The sequence below is a fragment of the Macrobrachium nipponense genome, chromosome 6 (assembly GCF_015104395.2).
Source record: "Macrobrachium nipponense isolate FS-2020 chromosome 6, ASM1510439v2, whole genome shotgun sequence".
Taxonomy (NCBI): Eukaryota; Metazoa; Arthropoda; class Malacostraca; order Decapoda; family Palaemonidae; genus Macrobrachium; species Macrobrachium nipponense.
This window is the reverse complement of record NC_061108.1, coordinates 113,282,786-113,308,895: the sequence shown is the minus strand read 5'-3', so window position 1 is coordinate 113,308,895 and position 26,110 is coordinate 113,282,786. Positions and strand designations below refer to the sequence as shown.

Sequence of the window (26,110 nt, the reverse complement as noted above, 5' to 3'; positions counted from 1 at the left end):
TTTGAAAAGAATTAAAATGGAGGCCTGGAACGTGTCGGATCTCCCTGCGTGCCATTTGCACTTCTCTCTCAGGGGATTTGTCACGAGAGGAAAAAGAAACCGGAAAAAAAACCCAGGTCGTTTTGTTTACAAAGGATGAGGGACTTGGAGGATTTGCATTGGTTTTCATTGACTTTTGTGCTAATCTGTTTGGGACGTTGCATATGAAGTAATTCATGGAGTTTTGTTTTGTATATATAGATGTCTTTTTATCCATTAGTTTGATATTTATTTTACACAATCTCTCCTCTCCTCCTCTCTTATCTCGTCGCTCTCCTCCCTCTCGATCTCTCTTCCTCTCCTCTCTCTCGTCTCCTCTCTCTCTCCTACTCTCCCCCACGGTGTAAATCCCCTGTTCCCTCTCCCTCGCATTCCTCTCTGTACCTGTCTGTCTCCCCTCACTCTCCGTCTACTTTTAGAAGATGTAATAACAAACTCCCTCTCTTTCTCTAAGGGGATGAAGCCTTACCCGTGATGTAGGGATTTTTGCTTTCGGATTGGAAGTACTAATGGAAGGGAGGAAATTGTGGGGCAGAGGGTTGGAGGGGGGCGGGGGTGGGGGAATGAATTATGTATTGAGCAATGGGAGGATGTAGAAGGTAGTTAATGGAATGGACAACTTTGTGAATAATCTGGCAAGTTGGATGTAGTGAGGATTACTGCGAAGATGGTCGAGAATTACCTTTATTAAGCGATGAAAGGAACTGAACTATACACACAAGCATAGGCTATAACCATACACAGTACTTAACGTACAGACACGCATACACACACGCACACGCATATATATATATATGTATATATATATATATATATATATTATATATATATATATATATATATATATATATATATCAGTAGCTCCTTGACGATGTCTGAGTAAAGACGAAAAAAGCGCTTGGATTTCTGACTATCATATTCCCCGTGGTATTCGCTTATTTATGAAGTCACGTGCCATCTACTGTGATTTTTTTAAGAATATATTATATCTACATAGATATATAATATATATATAATTATATATATAGATATTATATATATTAATATATATATTATTATATATATATGCAAATACAGTGTGCGTAAGTATTACAAAGTTCGTTCATGTGTGTGATATATTCTGCAAGTTCATATGCATATGTATATGCGCCCTCCTGAAATTCCAGAAATAACATTCCATTTAGATATTTGACTTGCGATGGCATTGGGGTGGGCCCCCAGTTCTGAAGGAAAAAGTAAAAGAATGGTGAAGGAAAAACACAACCTTTTCCCCTTTTTTTTAGAGGAAAGTAATTTATTGTGAATAAAGCTAAGATGCGAGACCGAATTGAAGCTGACGCTTTTCTTCGCGTTTTATATTATTTTGCAAAATTCTTTGTCGTCCAGATGTCATGAAACTGACTTTTTGAGGGAGCCAAGAAATGTCCGCCATTCGCAAACAAGAGGCGAATTAAGTTTCTCGCGGGAAAACAGACGGATGGTGTTTCCGAATCATTTTTCCCTTTAACGCTGGAAGCCGAGTAAAGCATGGGGGTTGAGGGTGGGGGTGGGTGGGGGAGGGTTGGGGGAAATAGGGTGTGTCACTGTTGGCTTTTGTTTGTTTTATCTTAGTGTCTCCTGAGGTCGCCCTCATTGATAGCGATACGCTGTGTAAAGTAATTAGGTTTAGGGAATTTCTCTCTCTCTCTCTCTCTCTCTCTCCTCTCTCTCTCTCTCTCTCTCTGGTCTGTAGACTAATTGAGTATGTGGGAGAAGACGCCAGAGCCGAGATGTAATATATTTCCCCTCATAACATGGTATCAGTTAACGACTTATGTTGCTCGCTCGGCCTTTGCTTCCCCCCCCCTACCCCCACATCCCCCCTCTTCCCCTCCCCTTTGCCTCTCTTCGTCCATTATATTTTTTATTTTCCCGTTTATGTCTATTTGATCAAAGTCACTGCTTATGGATGATTAGAATGTTTTCAACGACAACCGATGCTTGTGATAAGTTTTGAAGTAGTGTGAAGATAGTACCATTTTCCAGGTCTACTATTTCCTATAGCTGTTAAATCGTTAAATCATGTTACACAAATGAAATTAAATTTATACCAAGGCAAGCTCAAAGTTCCCAACGGCCCTCTCCAGGAGAGAGAGAGAGAGAGAGAGAGAGAGAGAGAGAGAGAGAGTACTCCGGCGATGACTTTATCGCGAGAGCTTCTGTGCGCTTTGAGAAAGGTCTTACGTTGATAATTTCTCAGTCCTTTTGGTGTGTTGGAGTCTTGGGGAGTTAGGGATAGTGTGCTTTTTGCAGAGTGGTGGAGTGTGGTGGAATGATAGTGAATATATTTTGGTGAGTGTTGCGGAGTGGTCGCCAGTTTACTTATTTATTTTGTGCGAATGAGTGACATATTGTGGTGTGTGTTTGTTCGATTGGCAATTGAAAAATCGCTCTTTCAACAATTGTGGAAATTCTGAGAAGGTATCCCCTAGTAGACCTTAAAAAGTGAGAGGTTCTCTATTTAAGAGTTAGTTACCTATTTACTTATAAGAACACAGCTCTGAACCTCTGCGAATTAGCTGTTAGAAGTTTAGTTGTTTTGGTCATCTGTTATCTATCTATCCATCTATCTATCTATATATATATAGTATATACGTATAATATATATGTATATACATATGCATGTATTTATATTTATATATAGTATATACATAGATAAACACATGCATTTATTCATATACATGTTCTGCGAATTGAGGGAAGGTGGGCAGAATTCCCAGTTGTGGGTCTCCTAAAAGGAAAAACGAAGGTATTATTGGATTTATCTTCTTTTACGACGTCAGTCTTGGCCATCAAACAAAAGAAGGTTGAAGGGGAGAGAGCGTTCCAGTGTGTAGCCGCGAATTTATGTTCGTGCAATTGGAATAGAGGGAGGAATGGGCAGCTGCTCCATTCTGATCACTTCATGTGCCAAGATGATATTGTATCTAGCGACGCCGTCAGGAAGAAATTAGGTAGTTATTTGTGATAATAAAAGAGACTCAGGGTGTGCCTGTCCTAACTATATGTTGCAGTTGGTAGTTGATGAAAATTATGATTCGGGAGGTTTATTAGATATTCTTTTCATTTGTACTTAGATTTTCTGGTGCGATTCGAGTTAGTAGATTACAGATGTAGCGGTATTTAATTGTTTTACAGGTCTGGAATATAGGCAGGGTCTTGTTCAGAAATGTGCTGGTTAAATGTCTATGTTAAAATACTAAACAAAGCGCGCTCGTACGATGCTCTTATTCCCATGGACACGAGATATTTGATCACTTGTGTTACAGATATATTATTATAAGTTACGTCATTAATGAAGGGTTCATTAAATGGTAACCTTGTATATTAATCAGGCCACCAGGTGGCGCGCTCACATGGTTGTATTAAGTTCAGTATGCTCCTTGAGTTTAATATTGTCAACCGAGGTATGTTAATTCTATTATTAATGGATAAGTTATTCGTCTGCTCAGTTCTGCATCATCTTTTCAAATATAGATCTTTTACACGCAAGTGAACCATTTGGTTTTTCAGTGTGTGTGTGTGTATATATATATATATATATATATATATAGATTATATTATATATATAAAGAACAGATATATTTAAAAAAAAAATATAATATATTATATATATTATATTAATATATATTATATATAATTAAATATATATAGATATATTATATATATATGCTTAAAAAAACACAGTAGATGCACGTGACTTCATTAAATAAGCGAAAACCACAAGAAAATGATAGGCAGAAATCCAAGCCCTTTCGTCTTTACTAAGACATTGTCTAAGTAAAGACGAAAGCGCTTGGACTTCTGCCTATCATTTTCCTGTGGTATTCGTTTATATATGATATATATATGCTTTAAAAAACACAGTAGATGCCCCGGTGACTTCATTAAAGAAGCGAAAACCACAAGAAATGATATGGCAGAAATCCCAGCCCTTTCGTCCTTTACATACATTGTCCTAAAGTAAAAACGAAAGCGCTTGGACTTCGGCCTTATCATTTTCCTGTGGTTTCGTTAGATATATATTATGTATATATATATATATTATATATATATATATAATATTAAATTGCGTGTGTGTGAACAAAATGAACTAAAATATCAGTTATGTAAGAGGATGAGGATGCCTTCGTTACTGCTCTGTAGTCGGCAGTAACCACACAAAGGTAACTTGATTTTCCGAAAAACCCCACCTGTCATAAGAGCCGGTAAGCCTTGCGGGGAAAAAAGGGAAAAGAAAGGGATCGGATCGTATTTTCCCCCTCATCATTATCGAGTCTCCCGGCGAGTTTCACGAGAGATAAGAAGACATAGAGGCCAATACTACCAATAGAAAACGTACTTGTAAGGCTTAGGCTGGTGACAGAGAAAGAATAAGAAAAAACGCTCGTGATGCTCAGAATATAGAAAACGTCTTTGTATGGCGTAGCAAAGGAAAACGTGACGCTCTTTTTCAATAAGGTTCTCTCGTCGAACACCACTGAATTTCAGGGAATTTCTCTCTCTCTCTCTCTCTCTCTCTCTCTCTCTCTCTCTCTCTCTCTCTCTCTCTCTCAGTACCATGTTGTCAAGGTAATATTTACATTTTAAAGCAAAACTATAATAAAAGATAGCCTTTGATGTTTACACTTTTTTTTTAGAAATTTGTTCGTTTTATTGTAATGCCTTTTTGACTCGTCTACCCTTCTGCTTGATCTGTATATGATCTATCTTGTTTTCGAATTTCATATTACCAATTTCAGAGTTAGTCTTTTGTGCCAGCGTCAAAAACTATTGATTTGGAAGTAGTTTTGTATTTCGTGTCATACATTCAGGTTTTTATTTTAACAATAATCATTGCTTCTTTTAATAGATTAGGTGAGATTAGATTTGTTGAAAATAATTGCTAGAAAGAAAATGCATCAAGAAAGTATCTTTCCTTTCTCCAGTAGGCCTATTTCGTAGTTCAGTCTTACGTGTCAGAAAGACATGTTCGCCGAAAAAAAGGAGATTGGATATTCTGGGAGCCTAGAGGGTGGTGCTTTATCGACCCATAAGGTAGAGATTTGGTGTAAATTATTGAGTGATTCGGAGATCTCGTTCTCTTCTACGCCACGAGGCTTAAGAAAAGGCGACCTCATCAAAGAAAATAAATAAATACATAAAAAAATAGAAATCTTATCTGATTCTTCTACAACAGACACCTCTTCACTTGAGAAAACCGGTAAAAAGAAGTGTGTGTTAGAGAAAGAATCTTCCTTTGGTCGGTTTTTTGTCGTTGTCACTCAGTTTTGGGATGCTTCTTTCGAGTTATATACTCGACTGTCTGGAAAGTCGACAGCCGAGTCGTTTTGCTTTTACTCCATAACATTACAATGGTTTTCCTTGCCGGAAATTGTTTTTAGTGTCTGTAGGTAATACATAGAATTTCTAGAAAGTACTTGTCTTTTTCTTTCTGGAACATCCTGCTGGAAAATTTGGTATGATAGAATCCTGAAGGGTACTCTGGTGGACAGGCGATCTAGAAATGAAAATTACAGCAGGGCTCTGAAACTAAATAGAAACTGTCATTTACTTGTTCGAATCCAGAAAAGTATCGCGAAAACTTTATTTTTTCTGGCCAAGAAGAATAAAATATACGATGTTGAGAGCCAAATGGCCGCCAGTGACCTAAAATAGTCTCCCGCTTGAGAAAGAGGAAGGGGAAGTTAAATGTTATGATGCAACCCCGTAGACTTTTTCCGCCTCTGGTTGCTGTGGGCCTTTTCTTCTTGGGGTTTGTATTTCACTCCTCTAATTCACTCGGTTAGAATAATTTTGGAATCTAGAAATATGAGTGGTTTTAATACGGTGCAGCTCTAATTTTTTTTTTTTTTTTTTTTATGTCGGAGTCCGGGTACAATTTGTTACAATAATTGAAAAATTTAGTGTTACCCCGTAGACTCTCTCTCTCTCTCTCTCTCTCTCTCTCTCTCTCTCTCTCTCTCTCTCTCTCATTGGTAATCAGAGTTCTCTAATGACGCAGGAAAAGTCCATGCGGATTTCAGATTTTTAGACTTTACGTTTGACAGTTAATGTTTAAATCTAGCATTAGTCCATTATGTAACACCTCCCCAAATCCTTTATAAAATCAGAGCCACTCCCGCCTGTAGATTAGCACGAAGAAGTATTGATTTGGAAGTGATAATAATAGTTTGTATCTTTTCCTTCATTCACCTATCATATATTTAGCTTAATTTTATTTTTCTCTTATGTGTTACGCTGTAGTTCTCTCGTGGCAATGTATTTTTTTTTAGCTTGTTCATCCTAGTAATGATAATCATTAATATTGCTGTATCTGTTGATATAGTTTTGCGTTACCTCCTAGTTCCTCCTTCATCAACACAAACCTACATTTTACTTTATTTTTACGTCTTTGTGCGAAATTTTGAATTCTGAGCAAAGTTAAATAATAAATATGAAGTGGTCACAGCTGCTATGCTATGCGAGCATGTATGTCTCCTGACGAAATCTGCTACACACATAAATATTGTATGTATATAATGTGTGTGGTTATGTATGTATGTATATGTATGTATGTGTGTGTGTTCGTGCGTGCGTACATTTGTATTAAGTCACTATTGTCTTTACTTACTCGCTTGAGTGTAAAAAGGACAAACACATAAACTTCATTAGTGCAAGAATAAGGAAACATCAGGACCCAAAGGAAGAAACGAAAGTTGAAGCGAATTGTTTGGGAAAGAAAGTCTGGTCTGGACGCAAGTTGGAAGTCAGATGTGTAGGTTTACTTAAGGTCCCAAAGAGCCGATGTCGGGAAGTATTTTTGGGGTAAAAGTGTGTTTTTGTTTGTTTTTGCTGAGGACGAAAGGAAGTGACATACTATTTGCCTCTCTCTCTCTCTCTCTCTCTCTCTCTCTCTCTCTCTCTCTCTCTCTCTCTCTCTCTCGAAGTTAAGTGAAACCTAGATTCTCTGACATATTTTTCCTTTGACTAAAGCGCATGCGTAACAATGTCAGAAACCTATTTGAAAATAAGTTAAGCCAACAAGTACTGCAAACTTCCCTTTCATTATAATACCCCAGAAGCACGAAATGGGTTGCGGTGGTATGGGAGGGGGAGGGGTTGCGGGTGTAGGAAACCGGTTGAGTCTCCCTTTCCATCCCCTCCCTCTGTCCCCATCCCTCCCTCCACGCTCACCTTCGCTGACCTACTTTCAAGAGGGGCGCTCTGATTGACGGAGAGGAAGGCGTCTCCTCGGCCAATGAGAACACCTTTCGGGTAGAATTACAATGAGCAGGCCTGAGCGCGTATATCCCGGTTCCCAGAAAGCCGTTAAGTCGAAAACCCCATGCAGTGTAAACAGTTCAACGGGCCTCTTGCATTACCATGCAGGTGGTAATGACGTCCCCCTGATAAGCTTTCCAGCCAGACAGCGTGACCTGACCTTCGTCTGGAACGTGTGCGCGCGTCTGTCTATGCAGAGGGGTAGTGGAAGATAATGTGTATGCTGAAGACTTTTCTGGGTCAAGAAGCAAAGTCGGTCATTGGCCGTCACTGTGAGATAATGGTCGCTTAAGGTCGTCTTTGTTTGAGTGTGTCTGGGTTTACTTAAAATTTAACGGGGGCGAAGGGATATGGAAAAAAAGAATAAAAAGACAAGGGCCGAGGGGAAAAGGTGGTGGCTGTGTGGGATGGCGGGCGGATGGGCGTGTTACTTAATGAAAGCGTATGTTTGCGCTTGTCTGCAGAGGTGATGGTCGGGTTTTCTTTAAACGATTCTGACTTTTTTTGAAATTGGTGCATTCTATAGTCGCTTGTTTGTACGAATGCTTTTATGCCTGTGTTCGTTTTGGCTGTCTAAACTTTTATTTACTAGTCAGCCTCCTTTTATTGATTTTAAACAAGGAATTATTGTTCGTTTCGATAAGGTTGGGTCAGGCATGCCGTATATGGCTGGATAGGGTTCGTCTGCTCCCTCTCCTCCTCTCATCCCTTCTCTCTTTCCATCGTCCTCTCTCTCTCTCTCTCTCTCTCTCTCTCTCTCTCTCTCTCTCTCTCTCTCTCCTCTCTCTCCTGCTAGCTCTTTAATCATGGTCCCTTATAAATTCGAGTAAGCGTTTACGCACCTCTCTCTCTCTCTCTCTCTCTCTCTCTCTCTCTCTCTCTCTCAGCCTGATTACTCACTCGCACCTTGTTATGAATTTCATGTGTACGTATCTCTCTCTCTCTCTCTCTCTCTCTCTCTCTCTCCTCTCTCTCTCTCTCTCTGTTTTTTTTCTTTTTTTGTGGACAATACTCCAATGATTTCCGATAGAAATTGCATACCTTCGGATAATAATTCAGCTTTATTGTGTTCTTTCTACCTCGGAATGCAGGAATAGATTAATATCATTAACTTTGGAAATGAAGTCGCTGATATGTAATGAAAATAAGAACACCGCTTTGGAGGCTGAAATGGTTTCATTTTATTTACATATTGGAAAAAATATAGAACATTATGCAAGTTGATGAAGGAGTTTTAAAGTAAATGTGGAAATAATTGTGCAGTTTAGAGATATTAGGAAATTAACGCAAGTATTAAATTACTTGAACCGTATCTTTGAAGTGCGGAAATGCAGTGTGTATCATAGACATTGAAAATCAAAATACATGTACATACAAAAAGTACAAATAGTACAACTGCCGAAAAGATTAAGAAATAGAAATACAATATTTTCAAATATAGTCTAGAAATATACAAAGTCGTTTAAAAAAAATTGTGTTCAGATAAGTGGCTTGTTAATACCAGACATTTTGATCATATAACTTCTGTCACTAGCATTTACCTTGACATTGGGCTTTCTTTGTAAGAATTACTTCCCTTGCACATTATGCTATGTGCCTAATCTCTTGGGACTAGTGTTGGCATCCCCAAAAGTGCTGAACGGTACCTAAACGGATATGGTATGTGTATGTTGCTTTTTTGTATGATATGAACTTGTAACTGTGTCCGGGGATTTGTAAAAGTCATTCAGGAATGTGCTGAGAGCCTGATAATGAAAGACCTGAAAACATTCACGTATTTGATTGTGCAGTGATGTAAGCACTTTTGAAAATATCTTGTATTTATTCCACCGGAATTATTATTTCGTTACATTTGACAAGTGAAGACTTTACTGTGTTATATTCAGTGTTGCCATATCATGTAGACAGAAAAACTGCATTTACAAACAAAACATTACTCTTTATTTAAGCAAATGCATTGTACTCCAGTGGAATTTGCCACGAGCAGATAATCCCCGAGAAGGTGCAGGTACATTAAGTTGTCAACACAAATTACACCGTAATGCATCGGGAAGGACGCGTCCTTGTTACTCAAGTTAAGAAACATTAGGAGTGGCACCTGTTGTCAATATTGTGCCACACACTCATTAGTGTCAATTTTACTCCTGCCCCGATCAGCTGTGAGCCTGTACGCTCGTCTGTGCATTCGATGGACACTTGCGTGTGCATGATCATCCGTCATCCTTGTGCATTCGTACTTCCCTGACGTTCGTAGAGTGCCAGTATTGTTTGCGTTCCGCCAAAATATTTGAAAGATTGTGATCACTGACAAGTAACTTTCAGCTATTTACTAAGGGGAGAAATAAATGTTTTTTAGAAGAAATAAATAGAATTTATTGTTGAAGTGAACAAAAGACTTGGTATATCGTGAAGATTTCAACCAGTTTGTAAAACGGGCCTGTTATTGATGAGAACAGTATTTTCAAATGTTGGTCCTAACTTCATACAGCTAAATTAAACGTTCTCTCTCCTAACTACGTATTTGTAATACGACTAACGTTCGACCACGCATTCAAAAACATAGACTTACTTGATGTGAAACGGTAATTTATAATGCAACCCCTTTAATAAAGGCAATTAAACTTGAAAGGAAAGAGGTTCCCTATTTTCTCGAGAACTCATTAATGTCATCATTCTTAAGAGTTTAAGATTTTCTTTAAGAAGGAAAATAATGAGATGAAGCCATTTTAGCAAAACTTTCTTCATTCGTCCACTGAATTGGTAATATAATCGGAGATCTCCGCCGAGTCTCTTTCCACCTAGGTTTCAAAGTTGCAGAAGAGAAGAGAAATTCAAGCCCAAACGCTACGTATATTTGTAAGTTTTGAGGAGTTTTCTAATACCCTGGATGAAAATGTCACCGTGGAGAAGAAGAAGAAAGATGGAGAATTCCCTATTCGCGTGTTACTGACACTGTAACCAAGGGAATGGAGAGGATAAGTGGATAAGTAGAGCGTTAAGCATTCGCACGTGCAAATCATAGTGACTCTTTCGGATCAGCGCGTGCTAATTTAGACTCACCTGATCGTTTCACCATCGCCAAACCACCAACTCCTGTGTTCACCGTCACCCTTCACCATGGGTTTCGACCCACGTTTCGTCTTCTGTGAGTCATGCGGCTTCTGGTGCCTATGCTTGTGTAAGATGCTTGGACTTTCTTTGTGGATTTATATTCTTAAAAATATTGAAAGTGTTTCTTTGTCATGAAGTCATAGGCGCAACCATTGTATCGAGGCAGTATGCATTCCTTTAAAATTATTTAACGTAATTTTTTTTTTATCTTTTTGCAATTGCTTGAAAAGCTGAAAATAGCTTTTGTGTAACGATCTGCAATATTATGTGCTATTGTAACATCATAATTTTCCTTAAAAAAATTAAACTGGGAATCATTCTCTCAAATTTAATTTATTCAAACTAACCGTTACGAAAGCGAAAGTTGAGTAGTATCTCCCTTGACATTTCGTTTTCCCTCTAAATGCATTTCCAATTCCAGTGAATAAATACTGAAACAATAAAGCATTAAAAGCACTTTGCGAAATATATTTTTTTCAGGATTCTTTGATGATATGTCTTGCGTATCAATAACAGATTTTAATGAATCTTATCAAAAGGAATGACATTTTTTGTGCGATTTGCAAATGTAGATGTTGATGATTAGCTGAGAAATAAATCACGTACTAATGCGTTTTTAAACTAAAGCGAATTAGTAAAGAATTGCACATATAATTAGATAAGTGAATACGATTTACTGTTCAATAATGGTTGCGTTTACTTAAATAATAATAATTTCTCACTTAACAGCATAAATTTGATGTGGAAAAGCCTTTACTCTGATGGAATGAACAATATCGTAAACGCCTGTGATAGCTGGCAGTATGCTATATGAAACAATTAGTTATTTAGTGGTAAGAAAGCTAAGTGTGTCCTGTAGTAATGAAAAATCCAGTATCCAGTATATACCTATATAGATATATACATATATATATATAAATATATATATATATATATATTTTGGTGTGTGGTGTGTGTCTGTGTGTGTGTGTGTGTGTGTGTATATATATATTATATACTATATTATATATATATTATATATATATATATGTATATATATATACATATAATATATATGTGTGTGTGTGTACATACATACATACATACATACATACATACATACATACAGACATATATACATTCATTGTTGTAGTGGTAATACTAATAGTATCAAGTATTCTAGGAAGCAGCACATATACATACGAAAATTTTGCTGAAAATTTATCTAAATATGTCTGCCTGGAAAACAGCAAACCTTGATTTTAACATCTATGTTTAAATCGACCTTCGATGTGTTTATTCTTTATTTGATTGAAGGTTTCTTTACCTACAGCAAGATCTTTTGTAGTCCTTCATTTAGCCACAAGTATAGAATTACGCTCTTAAATTGGCTCATTGTTCTTCGAAAGTGAAAGTTTGTGGTAGAAAAACATTTTCGTTGACTCTTATTATCTTTTAGTGTCCGAGAGAGAGAAAGTGAGTGAGATTATTGGGATTAGTAGTTAACCATTACTTATTCTCTTTGGAATGTCAAGGCCCTCTCTCTCTCTCTCTCTCTCTCTCTCTCTCTCTCTCTCCTCTCTCTCTCTTCTCTCTTTCTGAGCCCTATTTTCTCAAAAGAAGATCCAACTTTTAATACCTTATAGAGGAACATTCCGAAACGTTCGTTTCTTTAAAAGCGTAAGGACGGATCAACGGGGGAGTTTCATGTGAAATACGTGACGCACGGAATCGGACGCGGTCGTCCTTCCCGCCGAGAGAAATCCCGACGCAGAGATCCTTTAACTCGAGCGTTTGAAACCTATGGCTCGAGGATTTGATGAAGAGATCAGGAGGCCATTATCTGGGCTCTGTCGGATGGGGTGTGTTATAGGCTTCGGGGTTGGTGTGGAAAGGAGGGGTGACTCCTAGGAGAGAGATAATTGGGAAGATAAATGAGTGAGATCAGTTTCTTGGAAAAGAATTTCGGTCAAAATTCTTTTGCTAAACAAAATTAAATTTGAAAACCTAATTCATACATTCATCCTTTGACTGTTGTGTTGTTGTGTGTTTCATGTTTTATATTGAAGAAATCTTCCTACTTTTTAAAAATTTTTTTAAGAAGCCATGATTGGAGGGAGCGATAATTTATGAAGATTTAAATCCTATTTTATAGAGTGATTCAACGGTTGTTAGTAAGATTACGGAAATGAAACAGCAGCAGAAATATATTGGAAGTTTTGTGCGTCGTGGACGGAGAGTTAAAAATATTTTTTAGCAATAATGGACGCAGAGAGGAAATTGTTGAAAACAATTAGGAAAACTTTTTGGGGCTTGTGTGGAAAGGGTGGGTTTAGAGAGCTCATGTCTGACATGGAAAATCGAGAGTAAAAGAGTCTCGAAGACTTGCAAGTCCATCCGAGGAGACATCGTGTGCTCACTTATCTGTAGGAGCAGGTTTTACTGTGCATTCACAGTGTCCTAGTAATTTTGTCTAGCTTTCTTTTAAACTCTACACTTTTGCGAGAGAGAGAAATGTATAAACAGAATGAGAGAGAGAGAGAGAGAGAGAGAGAGAGAGAGAGAGAGAACTATCGCAGATATGATCCTGCTGGCAAGAAATGGAAAAAGGCGAGAAGTTCTGATCGCCACAGTCTCGGGAGACACAGCACACTGAAGGAGAAAAGAGAATCAACTGGTCTTGGAGAGGGATAGTATTGAACGTATCTGCATTAATCTAAAAATGTTACTCGCTGATAGTTTGAATATTTTATCACGGAGAGCTTTTCCAAGGTGAAAGATCGAACTCGAGTACGAGAGACAAATATAAAAGAAAGGTTATTCTCATTGTCAGTTGACGAGGAAGGGGGCCGTCAAGTATGGTGTGCCACTTAATCTTATTTTAGTGTCTTGTCTTTTTAAATTGAGCTTTAGATTACCACTAAAATGATAATATATTCTTTAGCAGTCGACTGATTCCTCCTCCCCCCCCCCCCCCCCCCCCCCCCCCCCCCCCCCCCCCCCCCCCCCCCCCGTCATTCTCCCAAGGTTGACGTTATTTTAGTGTCTTTGTAAATTGAGCTTTAAATTACCACTAAAATGATAATATATTCTTTAGCAGTCGACTATTTCCCTCTCTTATAACAGGGTTGACGTTAAGGTAACATGGAAAAATTGTTTCCCTTCAGTCCCAATATACGAAAACTTTTTTTTTAGCTGGATTCTAAAATTAGTAATGCATAAGAGATTAGGGAGATGGGAAACTTTTCTAACCTTGACACCGTTTCCCCAGTTAGCCTCCAACCCCAGCCCCGATTTTTGGTTGATTCTCTTTTCAATATCCATCCCTTCTGTTACCGGGGAGAGAGACGTGGTACAGTTTTGCATGTTTGTGTCTTGTGCTTGTTTTACCGTCTGGATTGTATGCTTTTCTTTTGTCTTGATTGTATGGTTTTCTTATCATAGTTTCTCTTTTTTGTGTGTGCTTCAGCATTGAGTTTACATTTTTAGGTTTTCATTTTACAGATTTTAACGTTTGTTTGGTAATTTAAAATGAGTTCTGTTATTGAAATGCTCTTTTCCCTTATCTTTTAATTTATTGGAGCACACATTTTAATCTCTCTCTCTCTCTCTCTCTCTCTCTCTCTCTCTCTCTCTCTCTCTCTCTCGTGTCCTTATAATTATTTTTAGGTCAATTCGTGAAGGAATTACTTTCCAAAGACCCGGTCAGGCCTCGAAACCCCTCGAGTGTGGAACCGTGAAAAGAAACTCATTAGTTGGAACCTCTTCTGCTGTGTGTTTTATTCGCAGAAAAGACTCTCTCTCTCTCTCTCTCTCTCTCTCTCCTCTCTCTCTCTCTCTCTCTCTCTCTCTCTCTCGACTGGGAGATGTTGCGTAAATGTGAGTGATTCTATCCAGTGTCCCTTAGGGAATCGAGGCGATGTGAGACTTGAGTAGGGGTTTCCATCCTTGGGCCCAAATCAATTATGGTCGCCTTCGAGAGAGGGGGGAGGCGTTCCTTGCTCTCTCTCTCTCTCTCTCTCTCTCTCTCTCTCTCTCTCTCTCTCTCTCTCTCTTTCCTCGAGACATTTTTGTAGTTGCCCTTGATACAACAAAACGCTCCATAGTTTCCCTTTTAAATTCCGGAATATGACTCCCTTTTAATTTAGAAGATGGTATTTGCAGATCCTGTTTAGAATGACAGAATATCTTTGACAGGTTTTAAAGTTTTTCAAACCCCCTAACTGAGGTGTAGAAATTTAAGGTTTTTATAAAACTCCTATTGAATACAGGAGAAATTAAGACATAACAGAAATAAAAACTAGATCAAAATTTAATCTTTAAAGATTTTAAGCCACATTGAATGTTACTTGAAAATGCTAGAAAAGTCCTTTTTTTACATTTTAGAACTATATTTTTCGCTTGCATTTTTACATATACCAATCGAAATTATTTTGTAAACCTTAAATTCCAGTAGTATAAAAACAAATTTAATGGTAAAGAAGAAGGATGCCGACCTCAGAATCAACTACAGTAATTCGTTGTTTGAAAAAGAAAAAGAAGTGGAGGTACAGGAGAAAGACAATGGAGGAATGAAGCAAAAAGTGAAAAAGAAAGATTTGCTCCAATCTCTTTGTATATGAAGAGTGCTCCATTGTCCCCCGCCATGCCCGTCTTGTCTCTCGAATGTCCTTTCTCTAGAACGGCACTATTTACAAGACGACTATTTGGAAAAAGGACTTCGTCTCCAGCATGAGTGACGGGGAGAGACGAAGGAGAAATGGAAGGCATTGATACCGAGAGAGAGAGGCTCTATTTTGAGACTTGGGGTGTTTTTTCCACTAAAGTAATTCTTGATTGTGTTGGCTCATGGCTGTATATACGAATCTTTTGAATTTTTTAGGGATCTAATTATATTTTTTATATTGTGCTTGGGTCTCTCTCTCTCTCTCTCTCTCTCTAGAATATATTATATATATATATATATATATATATATATATATATATATATATATATATATGTGTGTGTGTGTGTGTGTGTGTGTGGTGTGTGTGTGTTTGTGTGTGTGTGTTATTCGTGCGGTTGCAAGTACGCGCCCTGTGAATTTTGTTCTTCAAAATATGGAAGAAATATAAAACCGAAGAAGTGGCCTACTGACGAAATTCCTCCAGAAGGGAGCTAATAATTTTCGTGACCCATAAGATCTAATGGCCCAAAATGTCCAGACCATATTCTGGACAGAAAAGCATAAAGGAAAAAGGAATAAAGATGATAATAATTCTCGCTAGAAAAACTTTTCCGCCAGGCGAAGGGGAGATTTCTCCCCTATTTTTATTATACCGCCAGTTGTTTGCTGACCGGTGGCACAGTGTTTCTTTTAGAAAGAAGAATTTGGTATTTAGTATATTAAGATCGTATCAACTTTTCTTGGGATTCGTGTCTAAATAGATATCATATACATGCATACACACGAACACGATATATATATATAATATATTATATATATTATATATATATTATATATATATAATAACTAATTATATATATAGAGATATATAATATATATATATATATAGATATATATATCTATATATATATATATATATATATATATATATCTATATATATATAATATAAATATATATACTATAGTGAATTCTCGGGTAATTAATTAGCTATTGTTTCCTCTCAAATCAAATTCATCCTGAGAACCAGAGCGCCCTGTAATTCCCAAGTTCACTCGGCCAGTACTTCGGGATGGTTGCCATGGAAACTTTAATGATTCAAGTTAAGCCCCTACCCATTTATGCAGCAGGAATTCTGTTTCGGCTGAATTTTTTATAAATGCTTCTCTCTAACATTTACGAAAGATTCGAGTGTAATTACCGTGACCAGTGGGGTGAATACTGGCAGTATTTTATTTTTCGGTATGCTTGATTATTTCAAAATTTTAGTGGTTCCAGCTCTTTTCGATAATTTGAAAGAACAGTAAAGGATTTGCTTTGACTTTGTGTAGATTTAAACAAGAAACTATATATTTTATTGGAAAAAATCTTTTTCTAAAGAGTTCGGTGGAAAAATGGTGAACTTCTGTCGCTTGAAAATACACAATAAGGGTTGATTTGACAGTGGAGGATCTCCCAGACATCCCTAATTGGCAGAGGGCGGTAGAGGTTGGATTTATATTGAACAGAAGTAAAGAGAAAATGGGATGAAGTAGAAACGTGGCCTTTCTCTTCCATGGACTGAATTTGTGTAAGGAATGGCTTACATATATTGTACAAGAAAATTTGGTCCAATATTAGTACCATTATTATCCTTGTATTTTCTTTTCTCTTTTGCTTCTAAAAGCAGTATTCAGAATTAACAATCTATAGTCAGAGGAATGATAAAACAGCTGTTATCGCTTCACCTTGAAAGGTCTCATTTACATTTTATTCAGGTTTGTAGGGTTTTCCTTTAAATTTCATGTCACGAACATCGAGAGGCCATGACATCGAGGAAATAAAGCAATTCATTTAAGATTTGTTTTAGTTGAGTGGAAGATCATTCTGTCTCCCGCTATTCGACGAAAAATCTCTATTTAACGTCTTTCCAGCAACTTTATCATACGTATAATAATGGCTTAAGAGTTTGATTAACATTTACTTTATGCGAACAAGGAGGCTTATCAGGTATTCACCTGGATTACTTTTGTGTGGTATTTATAAAAGTGACTGGTTCTTAGTTTCTTTTATCCGATATCAATGAAATTTGGATTAAAATTTCGTAAGCTTTGACACTCGTTGAATTTTGACCTATATTTATAGTATGTATGACCTACATTATGAGGAAGCCGACCGATGTTGATCTCGGAAGTTTGACCGAAATACATTCAACTTGAATAACCGTTATTGAACGTTTTGAATTGTGTTCCATAAAGTACAACCTACACATTTCAATTTGCATTCCACAAGGTTAGCCTGCATTCCCGAAATTCTAACCGATATTCCGGAAAGTATGACCGTTTTATGGCAAAGCGAGGCTGGACTCCATAATGTATCATCATCTGTCATCATCGATCTTTCAATTTGGGAGAGAGAGAGATAGATCAAGGCCGCCTTGGTAGTTGGGGTTATGGAGGGGGGTTGGGGGTGGGCGAAAAGACACCGGGGGAAGGTCTGCGAGAATGAATTTTCCTAGAAACGAATGAAGATGGATGGTTTGGAGAAATGTCTTGTTTATTACCGAGGTGTCTTTGTGACAGAGAAAAGATGAAAGTAGAGAAAAAGAACCTGAAAAAGCATTTGGTACGAGAATGATTGAAAGGTAAAAAAAAAATGAATAAAAGAATTGAAGAGACTTGTTTTGGAATATCTTAGTCACGACGCTGTGGTTATCATTTGCCTTAGGAGCGGTGTGGCTGCGTTGCATTATTAATGACATTCCCTTCCTCCGTTGGCCTCTCTCTCTCTCTCTCTCTCTCTCTCTCTCTCTCTCTCTCTCTCTCTCTCTCTCTCTCTCTCAGGATATCTTATCCCATTGGGAGGGAACCTATTGTACGATCCCTTAGAGGAGGCTCATTTCTTTTGCAATTTATTTCATGCGGTTATAGGCTATTTCTCGGTGATTGCGTCTCTCTCTCTCTCTCTCTCTCAAGTGAGTTCTACTCTACTTGTTAACATCCTGCCATCTGTTGCATCGTATTTTCCTTGACAGTTATATATATATATATATATACATATATAATATATATATATATATATATATATATATATATATATATATATATATATATAATTTACTTGGCAATGATTGGACAATTGATTGAGTTGGCATTTAAGTTGAGAGTTGAATTAGTTGGTTTGTGTGTGGATAAGCCTTTCAACGATATTCTAATTTTTTTAAATATTATTATATATATATATTATATAATATATATATATGTATATATGTATTAAATTTTTTGTTTTATTTTTTGTATATTTATATTTTATACTATATATATATATATATATTATTATATATATATATATAGATATATATATATACTTATATATATATATATATATATTGTGTAAAATAACTATCCAATGTTACTTTATTGAATGAAATAGTGGACTTTTGGCTTTATATATTGTAAAAATATAATCGATCAACCTATTGGACTAGTTTTTCTTTTCAGCTATTTAACCTCTTTAAGACTTAAGAAAGCCTCAACTTGTAATCGTAACATTCCAACTTTAAATTATATTTCATTAGACTCCTTTAATCTTCATTTTTGTCATGTTGATAGTTACCATAATGTCATTAATTTGAGAAATTTGTTAAAATGAGATTATTTTGAGAGTATTCCTTATGATGGCAGAAATGTCTTTAAATGATATCCAGTAACTTTTGATGTTTTATTTAGTTTTAAGCCTAATTTATTCCTAATTCACAATTTACTACTTTTACATTGTATTTCTTTCGGAAAGAAGAGGGGGCATTTGACATAATCACGCTTTTTGTGATGTATGAATTATCCCCAGTTAAGGAAGTCTCTTTAGCATATTTGGACTCTCCCACCAGGCAACAAGAAGATGGAATACAAGGCCCGCCAGTGGCATGAGAAGTGCTTCTGCTGCTGCGTGTGCAAAACTCCCATCGGGACCAAGAGTTTCATCCCCAGGGACCAGGATATCTACTGCGCCGCCTGCTACGAGGATAAATTTGCCACTCGCTGCGTCAAGTGTAATAAGGTAATTTCACTCGACTACTCGTTCTTCTTGCCTGCCTCCCTTGCTCAATTGGAGGTCGATAATTGTTTTTTAGGATTCTCGATTTTAAGCTGCGACTAGATTTTTCTTCTCTTTGTAGTTCATTGTCATTCCTTCTTATGCATAATTGGGTTTTAGTTTTCTGATGGATTACTTTGTACTGATTTAATGTCTCTTAGAAACGAAACATTTCCGTTACTGTTTTCCTGTAAGGCGGTTATCATGAGTAGATGAGAAAAGAATCGTGGCTTCTTTATTTTGGATAACCTTATTGCGAATTTTTATAAGTTTCCAAGATTACTTTTTATTTTTGTCTGTGTAGAGTCATTGTGGAATATTGCTAACACAAAAGTGGATGTACTTCACCGCGAAATGATTTAGAATTATATTGGTTTTTATCTTGTATGGTACTTAATTTGTTCCACATTAATTTTGCTTTGACTGCACTTTTATTTTACATATTTTTGGTCATTTTAGCTGTAGTATCTTATCTTAGAATATTTTGCATTTTATGTTTATTTTTAAGGAGTCATGTTTTCAAAAGATAAACGGATACGAATAAAGAAATTACCACTTTTGCCAAACACATGGGTGGAATCAGTAATCAAGGTCTGTACCCTTATGAAGATCTTTCCTTTATGACTGAAGAAAATACCAGTTGGAAAGTTGAGGGTGAATGTTTAGTTCGGAAATTGACTCTATGTAGCTCGTCATCTTACCTTGCAAGAGGATGGTATTAAGACTCATCATCCTTTCAGATCATCACCTCAGGCGGTGTGACCTACAAGAGTGAGCCCTGGCATAGGGAATGCTTCACCTGCACTCACTGTGACACTTCGTTGGCCGGCCAACGCTTCACCTCCAGGGATGACAAGCCCTACTGCGCTGACTGCTTCGGGGAGCTCTTCGCTAAGCGGTGCACAGCCTGCACTAAGCCCATCACTGGTAAGAGGGAAAGGTGGTTCTTGGAGAGGCGTTGTCTATGGAGGTGATTCAGGGAGTTCGAGATATCAGAACACAACTTCATTTGCATTCCTTTGGGGTGCGGGTCACCTTCCAAAGTTTTGGGAATCTGCGTTTTAGAAGTCTGTTTTATGCATTTGAAGCACCCTTCAATGTATGCCAGGATAGCCTCATTATGTGAATTTTCATCTTTTGGCATTCAGTGTGAAACTATTGAAATATATCAATCTTGGGATTCACTGGACAGAGGCTGAATTCATTGAGTTAACCTCGGGAAACGTGGAAACGTAACTGTTGTTGAGATTATTTTCATCCATTCCTGTAATTTATTTGATAAATATGCTTTGGGATCCTGCTAACAAATGTGTGATTTACGGGAAAATTATGATTTTATTCGGAAATAGCTTGGAAGGATGATTTTGTGTCATTTTCTTGAGCACATTCAAAATGATTATTGTTATTTTGCAGGCATTGGCGGCACCCGCTTCATCTCCTTCGAAGACAGGCACTGGCACAATGACTGCTTCATCTGTGCCGTGTGCAAGGGCTCCCTGGTGGGCAAGGGCTTCATTACCGACGGGGCAGACATCCTCTGCCCCGACTGCGCCAAGCAAAAGCTCATGTAAATGGCCCCAATCCCACCGCTGCCACCAGAACCTACTGCAACTACTAATCATCACACAAATAAACAAATTTCTCATATGGATCCATACAATATGTTTGAATTTATTTCCAATTCAACGTTGATGGTAACAAGATTGTATTTATAGTCACATCTTTTATTTACTCGTCAAAAAGTAAGCATGGAGACAATCTACCTTCTGATATTCAGTCTCTGCAAATAAGTGCCTGTAGTTTTATTGATCTTTGAGACTTGAAACACTTTTTTGTAGGTTTTAGGAAAATTCTAAAAAAAAGTAAAGGTACGTTATATACTGTTTCCATGTTTTTCTCTCTATGGATCTGTGTTTACATCCACAATTAAAATCTTTAAAAAATTGAACGCATTGAAAATTCCACTTGCACATCTTGAATTGTATGCTGTTTGACTCTAGTAGATGATGTATGCGTGGTGCAAAGTCATTATTTCCCTAATTTTATGACAGACATTTGTTATCTCATTGACGTAACTTGCAAATGTTGGTAACGTAAAATCTAGCTCATTATTTGATAATATATGGGACTTTTTGGTCCTCTTGTAATGTATTGAAAATGTGTAAATTGTTTCAATTTCAGCATGAAATTTTAACACTTCTTAGTTGATTGATCACAAAACTGAAGAATATATATATGAGTCATTGGTGATGCACAAGTTTTTTTATATTGCCAAAAAATATGTTTGTTCAAAGGAGCTGTCAGCCAAGAGAAAAACAAATCCAGTCCAATAAATTGATATCAAATTTCAATGCCTTTGATCATAGTGTCTTTCTATATTCATGTATATTTTGATGGATTTCACTGCCATTGTTATGACCTTCTCACACTTAGTTTTGCAAATAAGTACATCAGAAGCAAAGTTGATCTATTTATTTATTTGGATGTGAAAACAAGATGTCTCTTTGTTTCCTTCAGTTGCACTGGAATAAGATTTTACTGAATATTAATTGCCACCTTCAGTTCTACCAAGTAGAGGCTCTTCCATTCTGAGTTAATGTCGCAAGATGATGGTTGAGCCAACATCACAGCTGTGCAAAACTGTGATTTCGAGGACACTGTTTTCTCCATCATTGCCTAACGTGGAAAAAAATGCGTGAAAAAAGCACCGTACTAATATGACGCCATCTGTTAGACACTCCAAAAATGAGTGTCTACCAGGTGTTTCAGAGTTAGCCCCATGCTGTTGCTGGAATTTAGCAGATTGTATTTTCTTTACATTATATTTTTATGTTGCTCCAATCCAGTGTATTTTATTTTGTTGCCTTAATTTTATTTCTTATAAAACTATGACCTAACTTTGGGCTGGACTGTAGATTTGTAGTAAAGTGACCTTGCATTGGCAGTGTTCGATTTCCTGGCTAATAGAAAGTGCCATTTTTCAGGAGGTGGAGGTGTCAGGTAACCGAACATCAATGCTGCTGCCTTAATAGCGTTACCCTAACTTAATATTGTAGTATATTCTTGCATAGATATATTCTTGACAATTATGCTTAGATTAGAGTTGAATGGGCCACCTCAGAGTGCTTTCAGGAAGGTTTGTAAATGCTACTTTGTCCAAAAAGAAGCAGCATATGTTTGGTCATCTGTCATCCTTAAAGCTTGAAAATTTGCAAAGCTGTATAGGATGTGAAATTTACTACTGATGTGGAAAATATTTGCAAACATTCTGAAAAGACTTTGAAACGGTGCCATTCAGAACAAATGAGTCTTTGTTCTTTTATCATTTATAAGCTGATTTATATTTATGTATATAATGAAATAAACCTAGCTTGCTTAATAACAAAATGTTATCACTTATCATACATTTTGTGATGGGTGGTAAAGATTATTGAACACCGCTCTGTCGCTGTGCGATTCTCTTCCTTTGTTTTTATTTTTTTCACAACAAGGCAGTTTGAATTGTTAGGCTAATAGGTGAATTAAATTATCATTACTATTATTGTCATTATTATTACAATCCTGCCAGTAATGGAGTGTTTCCTATTGTCTCCATATATCTCTCTATTTTTCATTTTTATTAATGTCAGTTCATTCATTTATCATTGTGTCTTCAGTTTCATGCATAGTATCTTAAGTTTTCAATGACATGCCTTGTGTTAGGAAATCTGAATTTGACAATAGTGTGTTATAGAGGTACAGAACAGTTATAGATTCACCACAACTTTCGTTTGTTTATTCTTGGGTTTTGAAAGGATTGCTGTCATTAGTAGTGAACTAGAGTTAATGTCTGTCTTTTATAGAACTGAGTATTCTTGATGATATGGTCATAGATGTGATCTGGTATCTTTCCAAGTTAAACTGTTGTTTACATTTTGTTTACATTTTCTGAAATTAAAGTAGCTGGAAAATCTGTTGTTTATATAGCAAAGAGTTTATGTCTGAAAAAATCCAAAGTATTTTATCCACCTGAAAGATTAGATTTAAATTTAAAATTGTTAATACAGTGTTTATCAGTAGTCTTGGCTCATTTACTGGTAGGATAGTGACCTGTGAATCATGTAATACGGTTATTCAGGCGATAAACATCCATTGTGGTGAAGCCCAACAATTTTGGACATTAGTCAGAGACTCAACGAGATTTAAAGAACACCTGAGCATTGTATAGAATTTTGACTGTCTGTTGAAGTGGTTCCCAACCTTTGGCTAAATGTATGCCACGTCCTAGTATCACTAGTGATGCATAGCAACCTTCCAAAGGAGACTTGATATTAGCTGACAAGGTTAAAGAATAGCACACAGGTGGTACACAGTACATGAAATAGCACTAAATAAATGTACTCTTGAGCAGTACTGAAATCTAAGAGAGGCTGGGAACCACTTGCCTAATGTACCAACAATTGGAAAGTTGCATCACAATATCTCATGTAATATATCTCGTGGAGTGATGCTGTGAGGACGGTGCTATCTGTGTGAGCTTGGTGGCGCACAATAATACTAATGCTGATGTAACCAAGTCTCTGTAATAAATGTGTTACAGTAGAATGGTGTTGGTTTCATTGTCCCTCTATTAGCTGTGATTTAGATAAACTGTGTAATGAACATTGTTTGTACAAATTGGATGCCCAAAACTGACAAGTTTGTTGCGTAGATATCATGGTAATTAAAAGTTTACATTGTAAAAGGTACTGCTTGCAAGAAGCATTTTCTATTTAAATACTTTTTCAGTGATTAATGTACATCTCTTGACTTGCACAGAATCTCCTTCCATCTCTCTATTAGTAAAGAAATATGTCTTCTTGCTCATTTTTTTTCACTTTTTATTCATACATTTTTGTCCCCCAAGATATATGGCAAGAAAAGAATTTTCTCATCATAATAATGCAGAATCTTCACTATATAGTTCTGAAGTGAAACTACATTTTTAATGGAAATATGTTCATATTAATAAAAAAAAAAAATTTGATACCCGAGTCATTCCAAATGAAGGAGAGAATCGGACTTCACATCTCTGTACTACAGTAACTTCGAGAGTTAACCAGTGACTATCATTCAGCTCCTTCTCTGTCCTCTAAAAGACACCCCTTAAGCCTTTATTCTGCTTCCCACTGGAGATTTGGCTTGTTTAGTATGCGTCATTTTTATTTAAAGAAATGTATGGACTGCCAATGGGATGTTTTGCTAAATGATATCACGGAGTTATAGGTTTCTTTTACCTTGAATTTCAATTAATCTGAATTAACATTTGCACATAAAGGTTATTACCTTTGATATGGTAAGCTGAATTTGATTCAGACTCTGTATGTGATTATTTTCCTGACAACACGGTTTACATTTGTTATGCACCATAAATTCCCTTATTGTTTTTGTCATAAATGTATTTTTGAACACCATACACTTCAATATTTTACACTTAACTTGAGGTGAAATATATGGTGCTTTGTCACTTGTTTCAAACCAGGTAATATTCAACTCTGGAAGTCATTCTTATTTACTTTACTAATTACCTGATCTCATGGCATGCATCTACTCCAATTTATTGTGCACTGTAACAAAATAGCATTTTAATTATCTGAAAAGAAAATACAGTAAATGCTAACATTGTAATACACATATGTATACAATATGAGACATCCTATTTAGGAGAAATATGGTCTTTTTACCAGCTGTTGTTAGAATACTGTATTGTTCTTGTGTGTGTGTGTCTCAACTTGTCCCTGAAACTTTCGCTTGTCAAAAAAAAAAAAAAAATTTTCTTTTGAATAGTTATTGGAGTTCAGACAATAATTCAAAAATGTTAGTGGGAAGGAGGAGAGAAGCACTTTAGATTATGACTTTTCTAGGCTATCCTATTAGGTATAGGCTGCTATGATTTATTACCGTCCTAGGAGGTTACTAGTTCATTTACCATACGCCGTGGCTATGGAACCGATGGTTGGTTTCCGACTTTCCAAAGCTATGTATCCGTCAATTAGTGTTACCGCGAGAACTTGTGTTATCTAACGTAATAGAGGTATTTGCTGGTCACAATTTTGCCGTATTAGCTATGGAGTAGGGGGGGAATGGCCTGGTGTTGTTACCTTATAAGTCGTAATCTGGTTAATCGTTTTCTCTGTTAATGGATCCGACTAAATACACGCGCATGCATATGAGAAGCTCCCGGTGCAATAACAAAAACACTTACCTAAATGTCGGATACATAGCTTTGGAAACTCGGAGTCGGAAACCGGCTGTCGGTTCCATAGCTAATAGGCCAATGCACAGGTTCTCTTCAATGTTGACAATACTTGTATCACATTAATCAGTACACGTTAATTGTTGTTAGTTAGCACTGAAAATTACTTTAGCAGGCAACGTCAAGGAAAGTTCTGTATTACTAGCAGATCAGTACATACTTAACAGGGATGCTTCCTAGCCTACCCTGTCCCTAACCGAACCCATTATAGAATGCTGTGCTTGACCTACCCCGGTGGCCGGAAAGTGGTTACAGCATCGCCTCCTTTCTGGACCCCCAACGGTCCATTGGGCATAATAGAACTTCTCTACAACAACTCTGTAATATGTAGCTTGCCTTTGCCCTTAGGCCTATGCAGGTTGTTATGGCTTAACTTTCGATTTACTGGTACGTGCCCTAAGGATAGTGAGGCAAGATGATCATCATCGTTGTATATTTTTGGAAGGTACCTCTTCTGGCCCCATTCAGTGTTGCCGTTGTATCCGCATAAAGTTTCCGCAAGCGCTTAGGCTTATAGTTACGTTTTTCAAGCGATGCTTGTTTACTTTTGGCCTACTATACGAAAACAAAGAAAACGAAATTCTCACCTTACTCGGTAAACTAAATTATTTAATTTTCTAATTGTGAACAATGTTTCATCCGAGTCTGTCACTGATATGTGTAATATCT

At 36.8% G+C, this 26,110-nt stretch overlaps 1 protein-coding gene across 4 annotated transcripts in view; it reads left to right on the top strand.

Annotated features, from left to right (window-relative positions):
- LOC135216918 (prickle planar cell polarity protein 3-like) overlaps positions 1-23,751 on the top strand; it is a 597,661-nt gene extending 573,910 nt beyond the window's left edge. For all 4 annotated transcript variants that reach the window (XM_064252466.1, XM_064252464.1, XM_064252465.1 and 1 more), the window contains exons 9-11: positions 18,962-19,131; positions 19,908-20,094; positions 20,581-23,751. In XM_064252466.1, the coding sequence (XP_064108536.1) occupies positions 18,962-19,131; positions 19,908-20,094; positions 20,581-20,738 (515 nt within the window). In that variant the 3' untranslated portion in view covers positions 20,739-23,751. The remainder of the gene's footprint in view (positions 1-18,961; positions 19,132-19,907; positions 20,095-20,580) is intronic.
- The last annotated feature ends 2,359 nt before the right edge of the window (positions 23,752-26,110 follow it).